This window comes from Aptenodytes forsteri, unplaced genomic scaffold, assembly GCF_000699145.1.
Source record: "Aptenodytes forsteri isolate BGI_AS27 unplaced genomic scaffold, ASM69914v1 Scaffold53, whole genome shotgun sequence".
In the NCBI taxonomy this organism is placed as follows: Eukaryota; Metazoa; Chordata; class Aves; order Sphenisciformes; family Spheniscidae; genus Aptenodytes; species Aptenodytes forsteri.
The window spans coordinates 12,517,255-12,536,447 of NW_008795909.1; the positions used below are offsets into that span (position 1 = coordinate 12,517,255).

Genomic DNA, 19,193 nt, shown 5'->3' on the forward strand with positions numbered 1-19,193 from the left:
TGTTCTCTGTATTCTGCTTAAACAGTGTATTTAATTTTGTGTGTGCACCTTCTCCATTTTAAACCTTCCGTATAAAATATTCTGTTCAGGTCTTTGCTAGTGTTTCATAATGTTAGATTTTTTCCTAATCAGATAAGAGAGATTTAGTTGAGTGTTATTACTAAGACACAGAGTACTGAAACATTAAATTCCTCTTTTTTTTTTTTTAATTGATATGGTAATCAACTGCCATCTCTAAAAGTGACAATAAAGCTCACAAACATTTGCTATTTCCCCCTACACTGTGAAAGTTTCTGAGCTGAAACCACTAAAAGACTCAAAGCTCCTGATAACTTTGCAGATTGGACAGTGCAGGTGAGTCTTTGCTCTTCTATTCTTTATCACAGTGATGTACAATATTATATAATGTGCTGATACGGAGGATAGACTAAACCAGCAGTCTGAATTCTTTCATAACTCTTATTTTTCACAGCAATAACCAGCTCAGGAAAATCTGTGTTTGTATTTTGGGAATAAAACGTGTGCATGTACCTGCTTGTGGTTCCCCTGATGCTGGTGTCTTACTATATAAACATATTTAAACAGTTCTGAAAGATGTCCGAGTTGTAACCACATCCTCTCTTCGATGCTGGTAAGCTTCTCCATGTGCTTTCATGAAGGTGATGTGAGATGAATTGTGATTTAATTGGTTGTCTTCCTGTTCTTTTGGTATTTTTTAGGAAAAAGAGCTAAGTCTTGGTAAACTAAAGGGCCGGTCCTGTTGAGAACAGTGTCTCATAGTAGGCTGTATTTCTCTAGCATAGAACACTATTCCATGTCAGTGCTCTGGCTTCAGCCTGGTACGAACTTGTATTTATTTATTTATTTAACTGTTGTCTTTTACCTGTTAATCTACTTTGTGGTGAGAATAAATAAAACATTCATGCTATTTCAAAAATAAACATTGTCTTTTATATATGGCTGCATAGACTATCTCACTGTCTATAGCAAGTGTGTGCATATGGGGAGGGAGCCAAACGATACTTGCTGTGAGACAGAATCATTATATTATTTTAAAGCTTCTTCTCTATCATCTTGGAGAGTTCTGATGGAATCACCAAATACGGAGTGAGAAGTTATGTGCAGTGCCTGTGGTTCTCTGAACTACTTCCTCCAAATATCTTTGTATATACGCTTGTGTAAAGTACCTATATAAAACTTATCTGCACTTCCTAAGAGGACAGCAGGTGACTATTTTTAATGAGGTGCCTCAAGGACAGGAATAAAAACCCTTTCAAAAATATGTATTTAAAAAGGTCCTCCAAAACCTCATTCTTTAGTGCATCAGGTGCATTTTTAAAGACTTCAAGAAGGTAAGTAATGGTATGTCACGTGTTCTTTGAGGTCAAAACTTACTTGAAATAACCATAGTGTGTGTGGAACAAAGTTTATGGTATGCTAGGCTTGGATTGAAGTGATTATGCAGTGTGAAACTTATCAGCACTGCCTGCTACTTGGAGTTGTAGTCAGGAGAAATATTCTTCAAGAGCTTCTTGAGTTTTCACTCTGATTTTACTGAAGTATGCTTTAGTGGTATAAAGATGTTTGAAAACTGCAGTACCTGAAAACCTCAGAAAAACAATTTACATAAAAGATTGGTTTTTGTATTTGTTGTTATGCAGTTAAATAATGAAGTTCATTTTAAAGTTTAAATCTGCCCTTCAACAAGCTATTTGCCTAAGGCAGTTGCTGGTTAGGAGCTAAGTGCTATCAAGATGCGAGATACTATGTGCTTGCTAACTTTGTGTGTGAAATGCAACTTTTCAGAAAACAATACAAGAGTAAATGTGTTTGTTCACTAGAAATTACAGGCTTCTGTGCAGCTAGTAAGGAAATGGAAAATTGGCTCTTTAAAATTAAAGGTGTTATGATGCATGCTTGCTAATCAGTAATCTATTGTTCAGGTTTTGTGAGCATAAAGACTTCTGCTTGAGAGAATGATGGTGTGTAACACTCCTAATTTTTTTCTTTGTAGTAGATGCGCATTACTGTAGTGATGCTACTGCCTTCTTTTTCATTAAAAGGAGTAATAGTTTCTGCATTGAGCAGTCTTAGGGTTCAGTAAAACTTTTTTCACAGTTCTCTTATCAGCCAAGTATAACAAGATACTATTTCAACAATGCAAAGCATTTTGGTGAAGGTAAGGAGCTGTGGGAACATGTTTTATCTGAAGATATTGGTTATTTTTACTTTAACTGTAGTGAACAGCTGTTGAATGATACGTTATTTTTTAACTACCGCTGCTGTGAATATCTTACTTGTCTAGAGATACAAATAGAGAGTGGAGGGAAAGGCAAAAAAGATTTTTAGCCCGAGGATCGAAGTGTATCTACGCTTTGTAACACAAGCAAAAAAAAAAAAGAGAGAGAAAATGGGCTTTGTGTAGGGAATAGTGATTTTAAAAAGATTGGCTACTATTTTCCCCATTCTGCTAGATATAAATCACAGGCTGGTTTGAGCCCATGGGGTGTTGTGGCTTCAACATTTCTCTTGAACCTTCTCATTTTTTCTGTTCAAATGATCCTATAATGCTGTTCTGTGCAGGTGTTCAGAGGCTTGAGTGCTGTGCTATACTAGATCCTTTTTTCCCCCTTTATTTTTGTCCATTTAAGGGCAGTTGCAGAACTTTCAGAATTAAATCTAAATGTAAATGAATAAAATACACTTAAATATAACACACTTTACAGTTCTTGAGCTGGTTGCTTACCGCTGCTAGGCTTTTCGCTGCCATTATGGGGGTGTAACAATCTACTCTAAGGCAGATGGACTGATAATGCATCAGATAATCAAAGGTAATGATTTTAATGGAAGCATGAAAATGAGTTTCTTTGTAGAGATAACTTAAGAGTTACCTCTACAAAGAGCATTGTGGGGTGCATGCTTCTTTCTGGGTACTCTAGTATTAAATAATCTATACTCGGTCATAGAAGACAAAATATGCTAAATTTCCGATGTCTCTTCAAAACAAGCAAGGATGTTTCTTCAAGGCTGTTCCCTCAGTAAGATAGTGACAGTAGTGTTAAACATAGCTGCTATAAATAAAGTCTTTGACATTGTTTTCCTATGTTTTTGTTCTGGAATTGCCTTTTGCCCACTTCCTCCTATTACAGCACAGCACGATCTCTAGGACAACACCTAATTAAAGTGCATGTTCCTTATCTGGAACAGTCAAGGTTCAGTGTACAAACAGAGGATGAAGAACAGAATACGTCTGAAGCAGAGTCTCTTAAATTAATATTCATTGACTTGCCTTGGCATCTGGCTTCAAGTTATTAAGAGGGAAGATGATAGATTTATTTTCCTCCTTCAAGTTTCATCATGTATAGTGCCTATGCCATAAAGTTCAAGTCCAAACAGGAGGTGGATGGTGATACAGGAAGAGGCACCTGTGAATAGCATATTTTTTCTGAACATTGTTCCTTTGCTTCTTGAATTGCATTTAATTTTCTAAGATGTTATTATTACTGGAGGCTGATTTCTGGGGATAGTGTTAGTATTCTGGTTGAATAAATCCTAAAACGGTGTACTAAAAACAAAATTTTACTTTGCCAGTTTTAGCTTTAATTTTGTGTGGTTCGCTTTGAATATAAACAATATTTTTGGAGAGTGTAAGCCTTACAATAACTTTTCTTTCTACAACAGAACAATTCAGTTGTATTTTAGACCTCCTGAAGCAGTTGGTGTTCACTAGAAATACTTCCACAAAATATTCTTAATGCTTGAAAAAAGATATCCCCTTCTACATCTTAAAATAGAAAAGTTTTTATTTTAAAAATAGTTATTTGTTCTGAAGAAAGAGTCTAAGAGCAGTCTGTGGCACAACAATGAGTCAGGATAGAATCTGCAGGCTGAGAATTTTTCATTGAAATGACTTTCAAGTAAGGGAAGTAGTGGTAATATTTGGTATCCACAGCGTTGGAAAGTGTAGATGGATACCAATTTTCCATTTGTCATTTAGAAACTAAAAAAATTCTGGTATCTTGACAAGGCCATAAAACTTCTCAGTGATGTGGGGATCTGCTGTTAATTACCTGTTGCTCCTGGTAAAGAGTGAACTAGGACCTGTGTAGGCCTGTTGTCAGGAATATGATGACAAAAGAGTATCCCCTGATGATTTTCCAGAAGCTTGTCTGACTCATTGCTGTCCAGCCTCTGAAGTGTGAATGAGAAGTGCTGCTGGATGGCAATACTGAACGGACACTTGGTCTCAAAACTTTTAACAATCTCCTCCATCTCAAAAGACAGTAAGGATGGAGGAGTATGACTTGAAAGAAACTGGCTGGTATAGACAAAGTAATTCAAGATGCTAGGAGTTTATGCTACAGCAGACAGGGCTTACATGGTGGGTATTGCTGGAGCATTGTTCATTCTTTGGCGTGGGTGGAAAGTTAGAGGGATGCTTTGCACTGCCTGTTCCCATCTTGAGGAAGTATGCTCTTGGCTGCTGCAGTGCAGAGGACGGGAGAGGGCCAGGCAGGCATGGTGGTGTTTCCCGTCCCCCTTATGTCAGTGGTAGCTGAGGAAGGATGCTTGTCCACCATTGTATCAGCTGGCTGTTATGCCTCTCTCCTCCACATGTGTAAGTGAAGAGTGCCTTTGTTTAGTTAGTTGGTGACTTGCCAGATCTCTCATATTATTGGAAACAGAGCAGTGGAGGCTGCAAGAGCATGACTGTGTGTCTTGAAAGAATATGACTCTTGGTATCCAAAAAGCCTGCTGTCTTATCCAGCATATAGATACCTTTCTGAAGTTGTGGTGGATGAGATCTTGCTATCAGAATGAATAAATGCTGGCCTCTTGATGCCCTCCTTTTATGTTACAGAAAACACCAGAAGCGGATTTTTGTAAGATCCTGAGGCTGTTGAGGGGAAGGAGTACAATGTGTTACTGACATTTTCAGATATTAGACTGTGAATGTGAGGGAGCTGAGAAGTTTGACAAGATGTATTCCTCTCTGTATTACTTTATGTGTTTTTCTTTGCGGAACATGTGAGAACATAAATTGGGTTTATGTCATATTTCATTTATTTTCTGTTAGATATATGTCAACCTTTATCATCAATTGCTCATAGAAGTTTGTAACACAGTAACTTTTATCACTTGTTCTGTTCTGTGCTTTTACTCTAGTTTCAGTGTGGAAGTCTCAATGCAGAGGTATGTATGGAGTGTTTGCTTAGATGTTTCCAAGGGTGGGGAGGGGAGTGCTGAAAACATTTTTTTATTGGTCATGCATTGAACACTTGTACTGCTGTAGTACTAGTTCACAAGTGAACAGTAGAAGTTAGTTGTTTGTTTGTTTGTTTTCTGGAATGGCAACCTTGTGCTTTTGTAATTTAAATATTTCAGCTTCCAGAATTAATGGACTGCTTTTAACCTTCCCTTGAACCTTTGATCTTACTAGTACTAGTGAGTGTAAGAGGAGGTAAAACTCTTGTTGGCATAACTTGCATGATCATTGAAGCATCTGGGCTTTCCCAATGTAGAGTAGAAATTCCTTACCAAAAGAAAAGTTTTAGTTAGCCCTGTCAGGAAATAGCTTGCTGAAAGAGGGGAACTTTGCAGAAGACATTTAAGTATGGACTCTTGCATTGTTGCTTCAAAATATATTTAAGAACAACTCCCCGCTTCCTGCACTATTATAGACTAGAGAGGCAAGTAATAATTTAACTTTCAACACCTGCTGCTGCTGAGCCACTTCTAGAATTACTAGGTTTTTGGGTGGGTTTGTGTTTTGGTTTTTGTTTTCCTTGTTGTTGTTGGTTTGGTTTGTTTTTTTTTTTTACTTTTGATTTTTTTTCAAAGTGATCCAACTTCAGAATCAGGAGTAAATTTGAGGTCAGGCACTGACGCAAAAAGAGGTCAGATGTCTAACAGTCTCTGTTCCTGTCCTCACAGAGGTGAGGCTTTTGTTTTTCTCCCTTTCAGAATAGTTTTCTGGATCTTTAAAACAAGATTTCAAGAAACAAATTTGCTCAGAAACACTGTGCAGAATTTTTATCCCTTTCTATTATGAGGGATGTAAAAAAATGCAAAATTAAGGACCTGTTCTTGTGAGTCCATTCTGTTTTCTCTGGAATGGCAGTGCTGCATGCTCTGTTCACAGCAAAGGGCAGTCAAAAAGAAGAAATTAATTCCAGTCAGGACCAAATTTTGGTTGACTTCTGTCCGATGAACATGCTTGCTAGGGCTATTTATCTACTCCTGCATGGACAAAATTTTGAAACAAAGATCAGCATTCTCTTCAAAGTACTTGTTTTGTGAAGATTGGCCTAATCTGCCTGCCACTGATGGGACACGTGCATTGTGCTCAACTTCTTGTGCTCTCCATGACTGTCAAGTCAGATTTTGACCCAGGTTTCACACAGGTTAAACCAGCTTTTTAATGGTTCTTTATACCTGCTTGCAAAAAGCAAGGGATTATTATCTTGACAAGTGCAGCCTATTTTCTGGTTATGTTCTAGTAGATATTAATTAATATACAATTGAACCTGTTCTCCATTAATCAATTAGGTCTTTGTGCTGATCGTAATAGAAACGAGGTGTCAAATCAAGTCAAAGATGACTTTGATGGCAAAAAAATTTTTTTTCCTCCCTCTCTTTTAAAAGAAAGGAAAACAAAAAAGCTACAGTTGTAAGAAGTTCCATGTTAACATTGTGGATCCTGTTACCAAAAAACAATAGTGTTTCATGGTGAAATTAACTTGCCTTATCTAGAAACTTCATTTGTTCTTAGCATGCAAGTCTTTTACTTGAAGCACCTTTGGCCCTATAGACCTTTTGGAAGCGTTGTAACTTGGGAATTGCTATTGCCAGCATTTGAGTATGTCTGTGCTGGTTTTGAGAGTGACTTCAGCCATGAATGAATTGTTATTTTCTGCAAATCAGCAAAGTATGATCTTAAGTTATTAAAATATGCTAAAAAGCTTCTGTAAATCTTTACATATCAGAAATTGAAATTTTCTTCCCAGTGTTGTGTGGATCATTCCATGGCAACACTAGCTGTGACTGCTGCTCTGAATTAACATAACTGACACTATGCATAGCCCTGGATACAGGCTTGCTGACATCAACTCTTTTGGCATGTATTCAGAAAAGTAAACAAAAGACAATCGGTGTTGAGTTTGGCATAACTAGCAAGTTCACAAAACTGCCAAATCCTTCTCAATGTATTCGTCCAATTAATCCCATTGATTTAGGACATTTACTTAAGTAAGTAAAACATACTGTATTTGGTCTTAAAAGTTCTTGTCTTAAAGTTTTGGTTTTCTAGTGAATTGGTAAACGCATTCTTCACTTCTGTTGCATTTTTCATAGTTTTGATGTTGTTGTTTCTTTGTAGAAAAAAAATGAATTCTGAAAGCTCAGCACTTACCATGAGTAGCCCTGCTGTGATAAACCAATGTGGCAGAGGAGGAATGGAAGAAGAAAAAGTTTGGTAAGCTTTACTTCTAATTTTCTAAGAGGTTAGTAGACAGCAATATTGGGAGATGTAGTTTTAAAATTAAGTAAAATAATTATTTGTTATAAACGTTTGCATTAATTTTGTGTTATTTAACAACAGAGAATGAAAAAGAGAAATAATTTTTTTACTTTGGTTTTGAGTTTTTAGCAGATGACCATGGGACAGGGTGTCATGGGGGATGGGAAATGGAAAAACTCCTGTTCTCTTCAACAGTGCACCAGTTGTATTCATGGAATCTTTCACATATGGCAAATGTCTTAATCTCCCAATGCTGTTGCTATGCTTGTGCGATGCTATTACTAGTACCCTTCAAGTACTATGCAGGCTTGTAGTCTCCTGAGATTCGTGCCCTGGGAGACATTACAAAGTCAATAGTTTCTACTTTTTATAAAAAAAAATGTACTCTGTTCTGGAGAAGAAAAAATATTATGCTGTTCAGTGGTAGATGTGGACAAATGCTTACACTTTAGGACAATTTTTTTGTGAAAACTGCCACTGACCATGCAATTTTTAGCACCTTCTTTGGTGTTTTCATGAATGGAACAGGGTGTTGAGAAGGCATTGAGACTATTTCAGCTGTGTTAATGAGAGCCTTTTATTGAGAGCCTGCTGATTTTTACTTGCTGTTGTTCACTAGGGTTTAGCTAGGGTTTTGTTACATTGTTTATTTACCATGTAGAAAACAACCAAATAAACTCATGACAGGAAGCATGGCACCCATTTGGACAAAAAGCTAACTTACATGGGTTTTGTAGTCTGAGAAATACTCTTGAAAAGCTAAAGAATTAAAAGAAATATTAGCAAATGAATGTTATATTTTCTGCTGGATGCTTGTCAGGAAATCGTGTAGAATCTTTTTTTGGGTTTGTTTTTATGTAGGAATAAATTAACAGCATTGTAGTACCTGGAAAGTAGGGTTTTTTTAAATGTCTCCCACTATTCTACTACTATTCCTGGAACATCCTCAAAGCTAGAAACAAAATCTTTGGATGAAGGGGTGGGATGAGGAAGACTTGTGAGCTTCTCTCCTGACTCCCAAATCTAATAAGGGGTGGGGAATTGTCACATACTGTTCCTTTGTTTGATATCTTTTATTGTTTTTTATCCTGTTTGTGGTATTGAGCAATATAATTTCATTTTCTGCATGGCATTTCTTTGTAACACTTCATGGCAATTCTTGGTAATGTTGACTGAAATGGTGAGCGAGTACAATTTATGTTGTCAAGTATTAGAGTATCATGAATAAATGGTATGATTTGTTACAAATGTGTAATTGACCTTAGGGAAAGTGGTGGAGAATAGCAGAATTTACTTGTCTACTAGTCTTTGATTTGCCTTTGGTTGTGTCTGTCCTGCTCTCCCCCCCCCCCCCCCCTCTTTTTCTTTTTTTTTTCTGCGCCGCGATTACGCTAATCAATTTCTTTGATACGCTAATCTACAATTTCTTTGACATACTTTCAGCCATACTTGCTAATATTTTTAATCATTGCATTCCTGCAATTCTTCCTTAAATTAGGCAGAGGTTAGAGCAGAGATTGTTCTCTTCTTCAGGAATTAAATACATCTTTTTATTTAATATCCTAGGATGCTTAGGAGTTCTAATTAGGACGTCAAACAGATTCCTTTTTTCAGACATTGTAAAATTACCTTGGGATTTGAGGTTAAATAAATATCCACAATTCCAAATGCTCATCTGCAGGAGCAGGCATACTCTCAAAGTCCCTCCCTTTATCTCTGTTGGTGTCAGGCCAAGTTATTCAGTGTGTCACTGAGATGTAGAGAATTGTTTCACATTGTAGGATTAGTTTAATGCAATTTACATGGCACTTGGAAATAAAGATTTCTAGTGGTATTTACACTGACTGGTTATATAGTCACCTCTGTATATGTGGATGTATACTTGATAAATATTTTCAATCAGTAAGATAAATTTTAAATTAGAATCTCACCTTGTAGACTTCGTTGGCTATGAGTAAGTGTGTGACAGCTTATAAGAGTGCTAATCAGGGACAGTAGAAACTTTGACTGACTTGTCCTGACACTGAAGTGTTTATTACTGAAAGATAAATCGATGAACACTTCAGTGGTTAAGGATATATTGAGATTTAACTCTTCTGTGGGCAGAGAATAATGTATGCTGTCATAGGTTTTGTGATATCCTTTTATATTTAAGTACCATGTATTAGGTTATAGAAGTGGTATAAAGAGCCAGGTTATCTCTTAGTGTAAATTGTGGGGCCTGTGCTGAATTACAAGGAGCTAAAAATATGTAACCCAACTTTAGTTGTGCTTTGTATCTTCTTAAATGTGTTTCAACCTGTATATCAACCAACAATATCACTTTTACTTTTGCTAGCTTCTTATTTTGTAAACCACAATCTTGATAAAAAGGGCATCATGTTTGCCATGTTTGCAATCTGCGGAATTTTACTTGGGTTTTTATTTGAGAAGCTGAATAGCAGTCTGATGCATGCCTGGTATAATGAATGCAAGATGTGGCTGACTTGAGTTCTTTACCATTTGTGACTCAGCTATTACTTCATGGGTGCAGTAAATACAATGGTGAAAATTTCATTTAGATCTATGTAGAATATATTTGAATTTTTGAAAAAATTTTTTTTTTTTTGCTTGGTACTGTGGGGTTTTGTGGGTACTAGAGCTGAATAAACATTTTTCTCAGCCTAATAAAGTGCAATGTTGCATTGCATTACTGCATCATGCATTTATTATTGTTTTTTCATTGTCTGATTCTTGAAACATATTTACGTTCTGATGGGTTCTCAGTTGTTTTATTTTCCTGCAAATGTGACTATTAGTAAGGACTGGTGTTAGTCATAGCAAGATTAGGAATGTATACTATTAAAAGTATGCAGTAACAGTGTAAACTACTCAATCAAGTCAAAAGTCTCCACAGAGCAAAAGCCCTGAGCAAGACCTTATCTAGCATCTAAACATCACTTATGATGCATGTAAAAGGCTTTGATGTTGCGTAAGGCCTTATATTCAGGCCCCCTAGAAACAGAGGGAAGAGTAGATAATTGACTGGTAGTGATTTTTACTCACAGCCAGAAGACGAAGTTCTTCATTTTTTTTTCCTTGAATAAATTATTACTAAAATGTGAACAATGGGTAGATACACTTAATATTAAGGACATTAATATTATACAACAAACTTGTGGTGGAATTATCCACATAACCTTAGTATATTGTGAAGTTTTCTCAAGTGCTGTAACTAAACTTACATGCGTTGTATGAATATTGTTGTGTACTTTGCTCAGTAAAAGCATGGTGTATTTGTTCAGGTGATAAGTGTAAATTGTTTTATCTTGTCCCATTCCTAAAAGTTGGGATCTTTTATATGTTTATACTTTCTTTATAAATAGTAAGTGATGTTTTAATGACTGCCAGTGAGTATTTTATTCTCATAAATTATCTACTGCATGGTATCCTGTTTTAAATAAAGCTGCCATAAATACTTTTATCATGATACATTTTTATATTGGGGATAGATTAGAGGATAAATTATAAAATGAAAATAAATAATAGTTCACTAAATTACTTTTCCCCCTGTTATAGAAGATGATTGTGTAACTTTATAGAAGACAAAGTGTACTAACAGTGCAGTACTAACTAGCTAGAACTTCGAAGTTCAGGGAAAGGAGTGCAAGAGGGAAGAACTCTTAATTTCAATCTCCCAAAAATGCTAGTGAGTATTGGGAATTCTATGGTTTAACTACTTTCCTGATTATGAAGAAGACATCTGAAACCTTATCTGCTTTCTGTCTCTAGAGCTAGTACCAGAAAATAAAATATTCTGATAAGATATGAAAAAGCTTCTGAAAAAAACCAACCAAAAATACAAGAAATTTAGTTCTGAAATGCAAACTTCCAATAGTAACTATCTGCTGTGTTCCCAGTTACACTGGATAGCTGTTTACAAATTCTGCCATTCTGTTTCATCAGTGTTTTGTATCTGTGTAGTTTGGTACCTCTACAAGATAAAGTTAATTGAATTCTCAAACTTGCAATGCTTCACTTGCTTCTATTGCTTTTTTGCCCACAACATACACAATCAAGATTACAGCAGCAAAAAAAATGCTAGTAGTAGTACTAGCGTGACTGCTGTAGATGTCTGATAACTAGAGGGTAACACAGCAGAGTTCATGTGTGAACCAAATTAAGCTGTTCTTGATAAGCAGAAATACTGAGAAATTTAGCTGATATTAATTGATGTTATGACCACTTACTAGCTGAGCTAGTATGGAACAGCGCTTGAACAAATAAAGGCTTGAGAGCCTTGAAATTCTAGAAGCTACTGATTTGGCAGATTCTCAGTTTCTTAATGTTGAAAATTGCAGGAAAGGAACTGAAGATAATGGAGCAAGTGGGAACTGTGTCAATTCATCTACACTTACTATGAAAGTAGCTGGCTGGCACATTGTTTTTCAAAACAAATGTTCAGGGGGATTGGAAATTTTCCAGTTTTTGTTCTTCTGTGTGGATTTATAACGTGCTTCCTTTAGGCTGAATCAAATCTTGCTAGTCACTTCTTTATCTTTTTACATAGGATTAAGTCAGGAAGTATTTCAGCTTTTTAAAACTAATAATTGAAATTTGGGGTTCTGGATCTCTTCCGTGACTGAGTTTGTGGTTCCTTGGCTTTCCATTCCTGTCTCCAAATACTGTCATGTTGCTTAGTATGCAACGTTCTCTTATTTCTGTGGCAGGGGGCATCACTTTTAGAGCAAATCTGTCTGAAAACTGCCTCTGTCATGAGGCTCTGAAGAAATAAATTTATAAATTGTAAAACTAACCAAACAAGCATTGTTATATGTGGACTCCAGTGCATTCTGACTGCCTTTGTATTTCTGACTTGACTTAAACTGAGTTTGGGGACAGAAACGTCTTCAAATCTTTTTTGTTTGTTCTTTGTCTTCGGCTGTAACAGCTTTTCGTTTCAGCTTTCCTTTCCAATCTGAGATGGAAGTATTTTTGTAATCTATAAAGGCATGTGGGTACTGGTGCTAATCTTGGCTGAGAGAGCAGTGGCGTGCAAATAACAATGTTATCTTATGTGAAAACTTTAATTTGGAATCTGGCTTTCCATCTGTCTCCAAATACTGTCATGTTGCTTAGTATGCAACGTTCTCTTATTTCTGTGGCAGTCGCCATCACTTTTAGAGCAAATCTGTCTGAAAACTGCCTCTGTCATGAGGCTCTGAAGAAATAAATTTATAAATTGTAAAACTAACCAAACAAGCATTGTTATATGTGGACTCCAGTGCATTCTGACTGCCTTTGTATTTCTGACTTGACTTAAACTGAGTTTGGGGACAGAAACGTCTTCAAATCTTTTTTGTTTGTTCTTTGTCTTCGGCTGTAACAGCTTTTCGTTTCAGCTTTCCTTTCCAATCTGAGATGGAAGTATTTTTGTAATCTATAAAGGCATGTGGGTACTGGTGCTAATCTTGGCTGAGAGAGCAGTGGCGTGCAAATAACAATGTTATCTTATGTGAAAACTTTAATTTGGAATCTCTTGTCATTTTTTGAGAGTTATGTGTTTCATCAGGGACTGGAATTGCAGTCATGTTTCTGCACTAAACTTTAATAGAAGAATAACTTGCTTTCTGATAAATTTACTGTAGAGAAATTGACAATTTGTAACTATTGTTTTTGGTGACTTTTTGGGGAAGGGAAGCTATTGAAGCTCCAGTCTGTATAGCGAGAAGGAAGACAAACTTAGATACTGAACTTAGGTACTACAAAAATGAATTGTAAAACCAGGTCCATAATTGCATACCTTGAAAGAGAAAAGCTTACTGTCATATCTTAGTGTGAATGTATCTAGGGTGCAGAGAGATTGTTAGGATCTTACTCCTAACATTGGCTGGTATGATGCATAGCACTGCTTCTTGTCATGCAGCTGTGGCTGTGCAGCCCTTCTGATGAGATTGGGTCAGCCGTCTGCCCTACATATGGCTGTGTCCTCATGCCTAAAACACAGTCCCTGCAGGAAGATGCCTCAATGTTTTCTCACAAAGTTGGAAGAGTCTACTTTTCTTGCTCATTATCAACATGAACAGTCCTTCCAGCTCAGCATTGTCTATATGAGGGCTAGATACCATACAACACCTTGCACTGCTATTTAAAGGGATATTCTAGAAAAGGGACACAGAGAGGTAGAAATGACCATCTTTCATGGCGCTGTCCTCAGGATTCTAGATGTTTATCCTGTAAATTCAATATGGTTGAGATTTCGAGGCAGGAAAGAAGGAAGTAAAACATGGAAACCCAAAGATTCAGGGATATATGGACTACTTCCTCTTGCACATCTGGCTTCTGCAATTCTTAAAACTAGACCAGGTCTAAATGGAGGAAAGTTGATGCAGCAGTGAGTTATGGTTTGTTCCCGAGCATATATTATCTATACAATCAAATATTCATTCCTTTAGTCAAGTATGTGCTGTTACCTCTGATAAGAAAACCATAAATATTTGCCAGAAACAAATATTAAGAAGTAAAAAGTTGTGTACCGTTCTGTATTCCAGAAAGAGATGTACCTTGGGTGTTTTCCACTTCCTTTTTAAATGGTCCAAGTTGTTATTAACTTCTGAGTTTTCTATTTAAAAAGGAAAAAAAACCCAACAATGGTCTTCTGTCTCTGATTTTGAGTAGGTCACCCAAGACTACACCAAGGATTTACCTTTCTCTCTTTTTTCTTCCAGTAGTTTTTTTAAAGTGGTGTGGTTATCCAGAATGTGACTTCTATATACGAAAACATGGCACTTGCTATATTTGATCATTAGAATGAGATTTTGAAACTTTTTTCAGTCACCAAGGCCTGTCAGAAGATGTGAGAAAAACACCCATCAGTAAGAAGCAAATTAGTAATTTTAACCAAAATTTTGATTCTCCACCTTGACAATCCAAACCTTACTAAAATTACTTTCATGGCTTGCCAGCTCCTTATACCTTTTTTATTTTGATGTTTTGATCCAAGTAATTAGTAATGATTTGCTAACTTAGTGATAGTTACCCAGAAAAGCTTGTGTAAATTAAAATAAATGCAACTTTTTGTCAGAAAAAAAAAATTTTTTTTTCTTAATATCATAACTGACTGATGAAGACAGTAGAACTCTTCTTCGTTTTGGGCCCTTTACAGAGTTCGTGGTTTAAAGCCTGCACTGAAGCCTCACACATTGTTTGGTGCTTGGCTGTTCCTTTCCCTAGGCAAGGGATGTGGTATACTGCGGAATATAATTAGGAGCAAAGTTGTTACTTTTACTGTTGTTGCCTTTTTTTTTTTAATATCATGACCTTAGAAATGTGAAATAGAACATTGTAAATAGACACAGGAAATAATTGAAACATACCAGAATTTTTTTTTTTAATCAGGAAAATATTCAGGAGTCACACGGCTTCACAATAATCTCGCTTTTGCAGTGAAGCTAATTTAAAACACTTTAGCCTCTCAGTTGCCTGTTCCTATTTTCACCATTACTTGCCACCACCTCTGTTGTGCCAGTACTGTATTGATCTATTCTGTGGACTAGATGAAAATAATTTTGGTTAAAAATCGCTTTCCCAAAAGGAGATTAATTTTTATTTCAGTAATTTTATATGTAGCACAGCCCTACAAATAGTTGTTTGGCACAACTCAGAGGGTGAAAAACTGCAGTAAGTATGGGGTAGGACACAGTGATGAAGGAAGTGGGGAGTCACAGGGTTTGACCACTTTACTAGGACTTCTTTGCCAAAACTAGTGGTTTTTATCCTAAAATGGTAAAATAGAGTTATAAAATACATAAGGAAAAGTAATCTCAAATAAATTGACCAAATTTCATACTTACCTTCTTTAGATAATAATTATTTAAAAACATTAGCTTTATGAACATAAATTTCTTTTTGATCTTTATTTTTGGTGCTGTTTCATAACCAGATGCAGTATCTGGCATGCTTGTTTTCTAGGATTTGTAAGAGCTTCATAGGTGAACATTACTATTTAAAATGGTTGGAAAAATATTTCTGGCTTCAAAAATACACATGCAGTATGTAGCTGTCTGATGAAATGAAGGAAGTAGGCTCATGTAGTGAAAGTATTGACTTCAGTGGAGCAATATGAAGCTATAAGAATTTATAGAGCCAGCCCAAGAATGATATAGGCCTACTTTAAAGACATTTTTCTTAAGAACTGACAACAGGAGTTTGATTCTGAGTAATGTATACAATATGTCACAAAAAAAAGTTAAAATTGATATAGTGAAGATACCCAGTTTGTTTAATATTATGAACACTGTGCAGTTCTGTTGACTTTACTGGGACTAATTCACTGTAAAATTAACTTGTGAGTAAATTATTACGACAAGAGTGAAACTTAAAAGCTTTTCCACTGAAAAAATGACTAGAGTGCTGAGGGCACTAACTAATTTTGTTAGTCTGTTTCTAACAGCACATTTTCTTTAGGAGGTTGGCCTTGTTTTATGTCATGCATGATGGAAAAAACAGAAACAGGAAAGTAAGGGGAAAATAAATAAAAATACTGGGTGGCAAAGAGTCAAGAAATGCAGGTTAGCATTTAAAACAAACAAGTGTGCAGGGTGGAAGGTGGGGAAGGGAAGGTAGATGGAGGAGGGAAAGCCTCAGGCTGCCCTAAATGTTTTCTAGCTGCACTGTCACACTTCTCAGGAAACATATTATGTGCCTGTAGATATTTATGTAGCATTTCTACTGCAATACAGTCCATTCAATCCATAGTGGTTGGGCTTACTGTGGCTGAGCTCTGATCTCAGTTGTGAAGCTCTTTCTCACTTTTGTAATTCTAGGTTCTTAACAGCTGTTGCTGAGCTAAACCTATTTTTAGTCATTCACTTGTTTAGGATCCACCAGGCTTACAATTACACAGCTAGCTTTTAATGTGATTTTATTTAATAAGGAAAAATGGTTCTACAGTGAAGTTCTGCCCAGTGGCTAGATATCAGATCACCCCCTGAACATATGGGTTATGTTAATGTCTGTTGATTATTGTTTTATCTGAGCTTTAAAATTTGGAAACTGGTATAGCAGAAGTAGTTATTCTGGGGTATTGTGCAAACTGTATTTGAAGATTTGGGTTGGTGGTTTGTGGTTTTGTGCCCCCCCCCCCCCTTTCCCCCCCCCCCCCCCCCAATTCATCTGCTATTTAAAAACCAAATAGAAATAACAGGGTCAACTGAGATTAAAAAGATGCTTGAACTGATGTGCCCATGACTGCAATTTGTGTGAAAGTAAGATAGGAAAGCAGCGGTGAGCAGCTGAAAATCTGCATTTTCATGATGAGGTAGTATGTAGATACCACATGGTAGATACTTACCTTAATGCATGTGGTTTTAATCACACAACCCTTCTTCCTTAATGAGGATCAGAATAGGGTAGCTAAATTGCTGCATACTGTAGTTCAAAGACAGACAAGTACTCAAGCTGACTCCTAACTTGTGTGGGAAGTAAGGTTTCGTGACACAAATCGTCATAATTCTGTTGCAGCTTTTGCCATCTGCTAACTGATGAAGGAAGAATTATGTGTCTGGAATTAGAGTGAGAAGAGAAACAAGTTTAACAACTTTCCCTGTTTCTCCTATATCCTTGTTCAATCAGTAGAAATGAGTCATCCTGAAGAACTGAATTAAAATGGCTCTAGTCAAGTGCAGTTTAACTGCAGATGTTTGTGATTACAAAAGGCACATACATGTTTAGAGGATACAAAGTTACAGTGTTTGCAAAAAGGAAGTCCCATAAATTGCAGATGAACACTTTTGATAGCTAGATAAAATTAATCTTATTTGCAAGGGCCTTGAATTAGTTGTTTTCTAGTAATATCTTATTGCAAAGACAGGAAATACTCTTCTTGGAAAGCTGAATAATATCCAGGGTAGTTAGCATAACCTAACAATTATGACAGACTATTTTAATAAAGCAAATAAATATTTACAAAATAGATTTAAAAAAAAAAAAAACCACATCTATCTTACCTAACTTTCCTAGTTTATTTAATATACTTCTCTGCCCATAAAAGGAGTAGTAGCATTGTGAAAATTGTTACGAAGGAATCATTTGCATTGGGACTTGCAGCCTGAGAGCCAGTCCCTTAAAGGAACTGGATGAAGATCCAGGAGGGCAACGTAGAACATGGAGAGGATGACTCATATCAGCTTCTGTAGCACACCCAGAAACAGTGAGAGATGAGAACGTGCTGAAATGGTTAGAGTAAGAGCAGTCGCCAACTGCTGACTTAAGTCTCATGCACACATGAAATGGGCTTGGTAACTGAAGAAAATATGCCCCAGAGGCAAATACAAGTTTAAACATATGTTTAATCATCATGTCTTACAAAACTTGGTATGGATTGCATTTCCTCATCCTGGATGGGATCAAAAAAATCTTGACTGCTGCCTTAAGAAAGAAAGAAAAGCATTCAGCTTGTATGCTGGCCTGAATCTGAATCCCACAAGATGGCAGGCTTGATATGAAATTGAGAAAGGCTGTTTTCTCAGCCCAGCAGAGGAACAAGTTGCTCTTGGTGTTGAACTCACTGGTGACCCTCTGGTTTCTGGTTGTTCTCCTTCCCACCCCGCCATTTGCTTTATTCCAGGACTGCATAAAGAGATACAAGCAGAGGTGAGAGTTATTGATTGCTTGTTTCAAAAGCTATCTTACTGGGCTAAGGCTGCTGCTTGTAGGTAATATTTAGTGGGTTTTTTTTGCAGGGGCTTTATTTCTTCTTTTTTGGTGAAAAAAAGATCACTCTCTAGATTCCTGGATAAAGCTGTCATCTGCATTTTGTGCATGTGATTATATTGTCTCTAGGTCATACTTCAAATAATTTCTATTGGTATTACATCTCTTAAAACATTTGCTACCTGCTTGAATTATGACTGTTGTATTCTACCTGCTTTTTCACTGTTACATGTCTCTTTTTTATTATAGCTGTTAGCCTAGGGAATTAGAACAAACATTTCTGAAATACCTAATTGGTTCCAATTCAATGTGGAGAAGCTTTTATCCAAGTAAAAGGTAACAGCATCTTTAGGCTGCCCTCAATGGTATTTTGTTTATAAATGTGTATTAGTGAATCAGCTAGTGATATGGCTTTTATACTCTGATGTACAAGTAAATGGAATGTTCACAAAGAGTGTATAGAGTGAAATATATTTAGTTTTTAAAGAGCTGAAGAATGTTTAAAAACTATAATTTTTAATTACTTTGCTGTAGGAATGTAGTATAAAAATCTATCGGTCCCCCTGTCATTAAAAGTCTCTTCTTCCTTTCTTCCTGATGGGGCATACTGATGAAATCTAGAAAAGATATTTACTAAAAATGAATGTCATTTTGGACTTTCTGTGGCAGTCATTGTCTTGGCTGGAACAGGAATTACTGGAACTGAGAAGCTGAATCTGTATCTAAAGAACCAGGCTTTCTCATTCTGGCATGGTAAGATTTTATTTTTTTTTTTTTTAAACCCGCCCCCTGCCATGGATGAGAGAAGTGCATGCTGCCAGGGTGATAAATAACACAGTGTCCTGGTTTCGGCTGGGATAGAGTTAATTTTCTTTCTAGTAGCTGGCACAGTGCTGTGTTTTGGATTTAGTATGAGAACAATGTTGATAACACACTGATGTTTTAGTTGTTGCTAAGCAGTGCTTACACTAGTCAAGGACTT

At 36.4% G+C, this 19,193-nt stretch overlaps 1 protein-coding gene across 1 annotated transcript in view; it reads left to right on the top strand.

The window, feature by feature from the left end:
* Positions 1 to 7,385: 7,385 nt before the first annotated feature.
* Positions 7,386 to 19,193, top strand: part of ARHGEF3 (Rho guanine nucleotide exchange factor 3) — a 131,401-nt gene continuing 119,593 nt past the window's right edge. The window contains exon 1 of the mRNA XM_019473450.1: positions 7,386 to 7,474. Within this exon, the coding sequence (XP_019328995.1) occupies positions 7,386 to 7,474 (89 nt within the window). The remainder of the gene's footprint in view (positions 7,475 to 19,193) is intronic.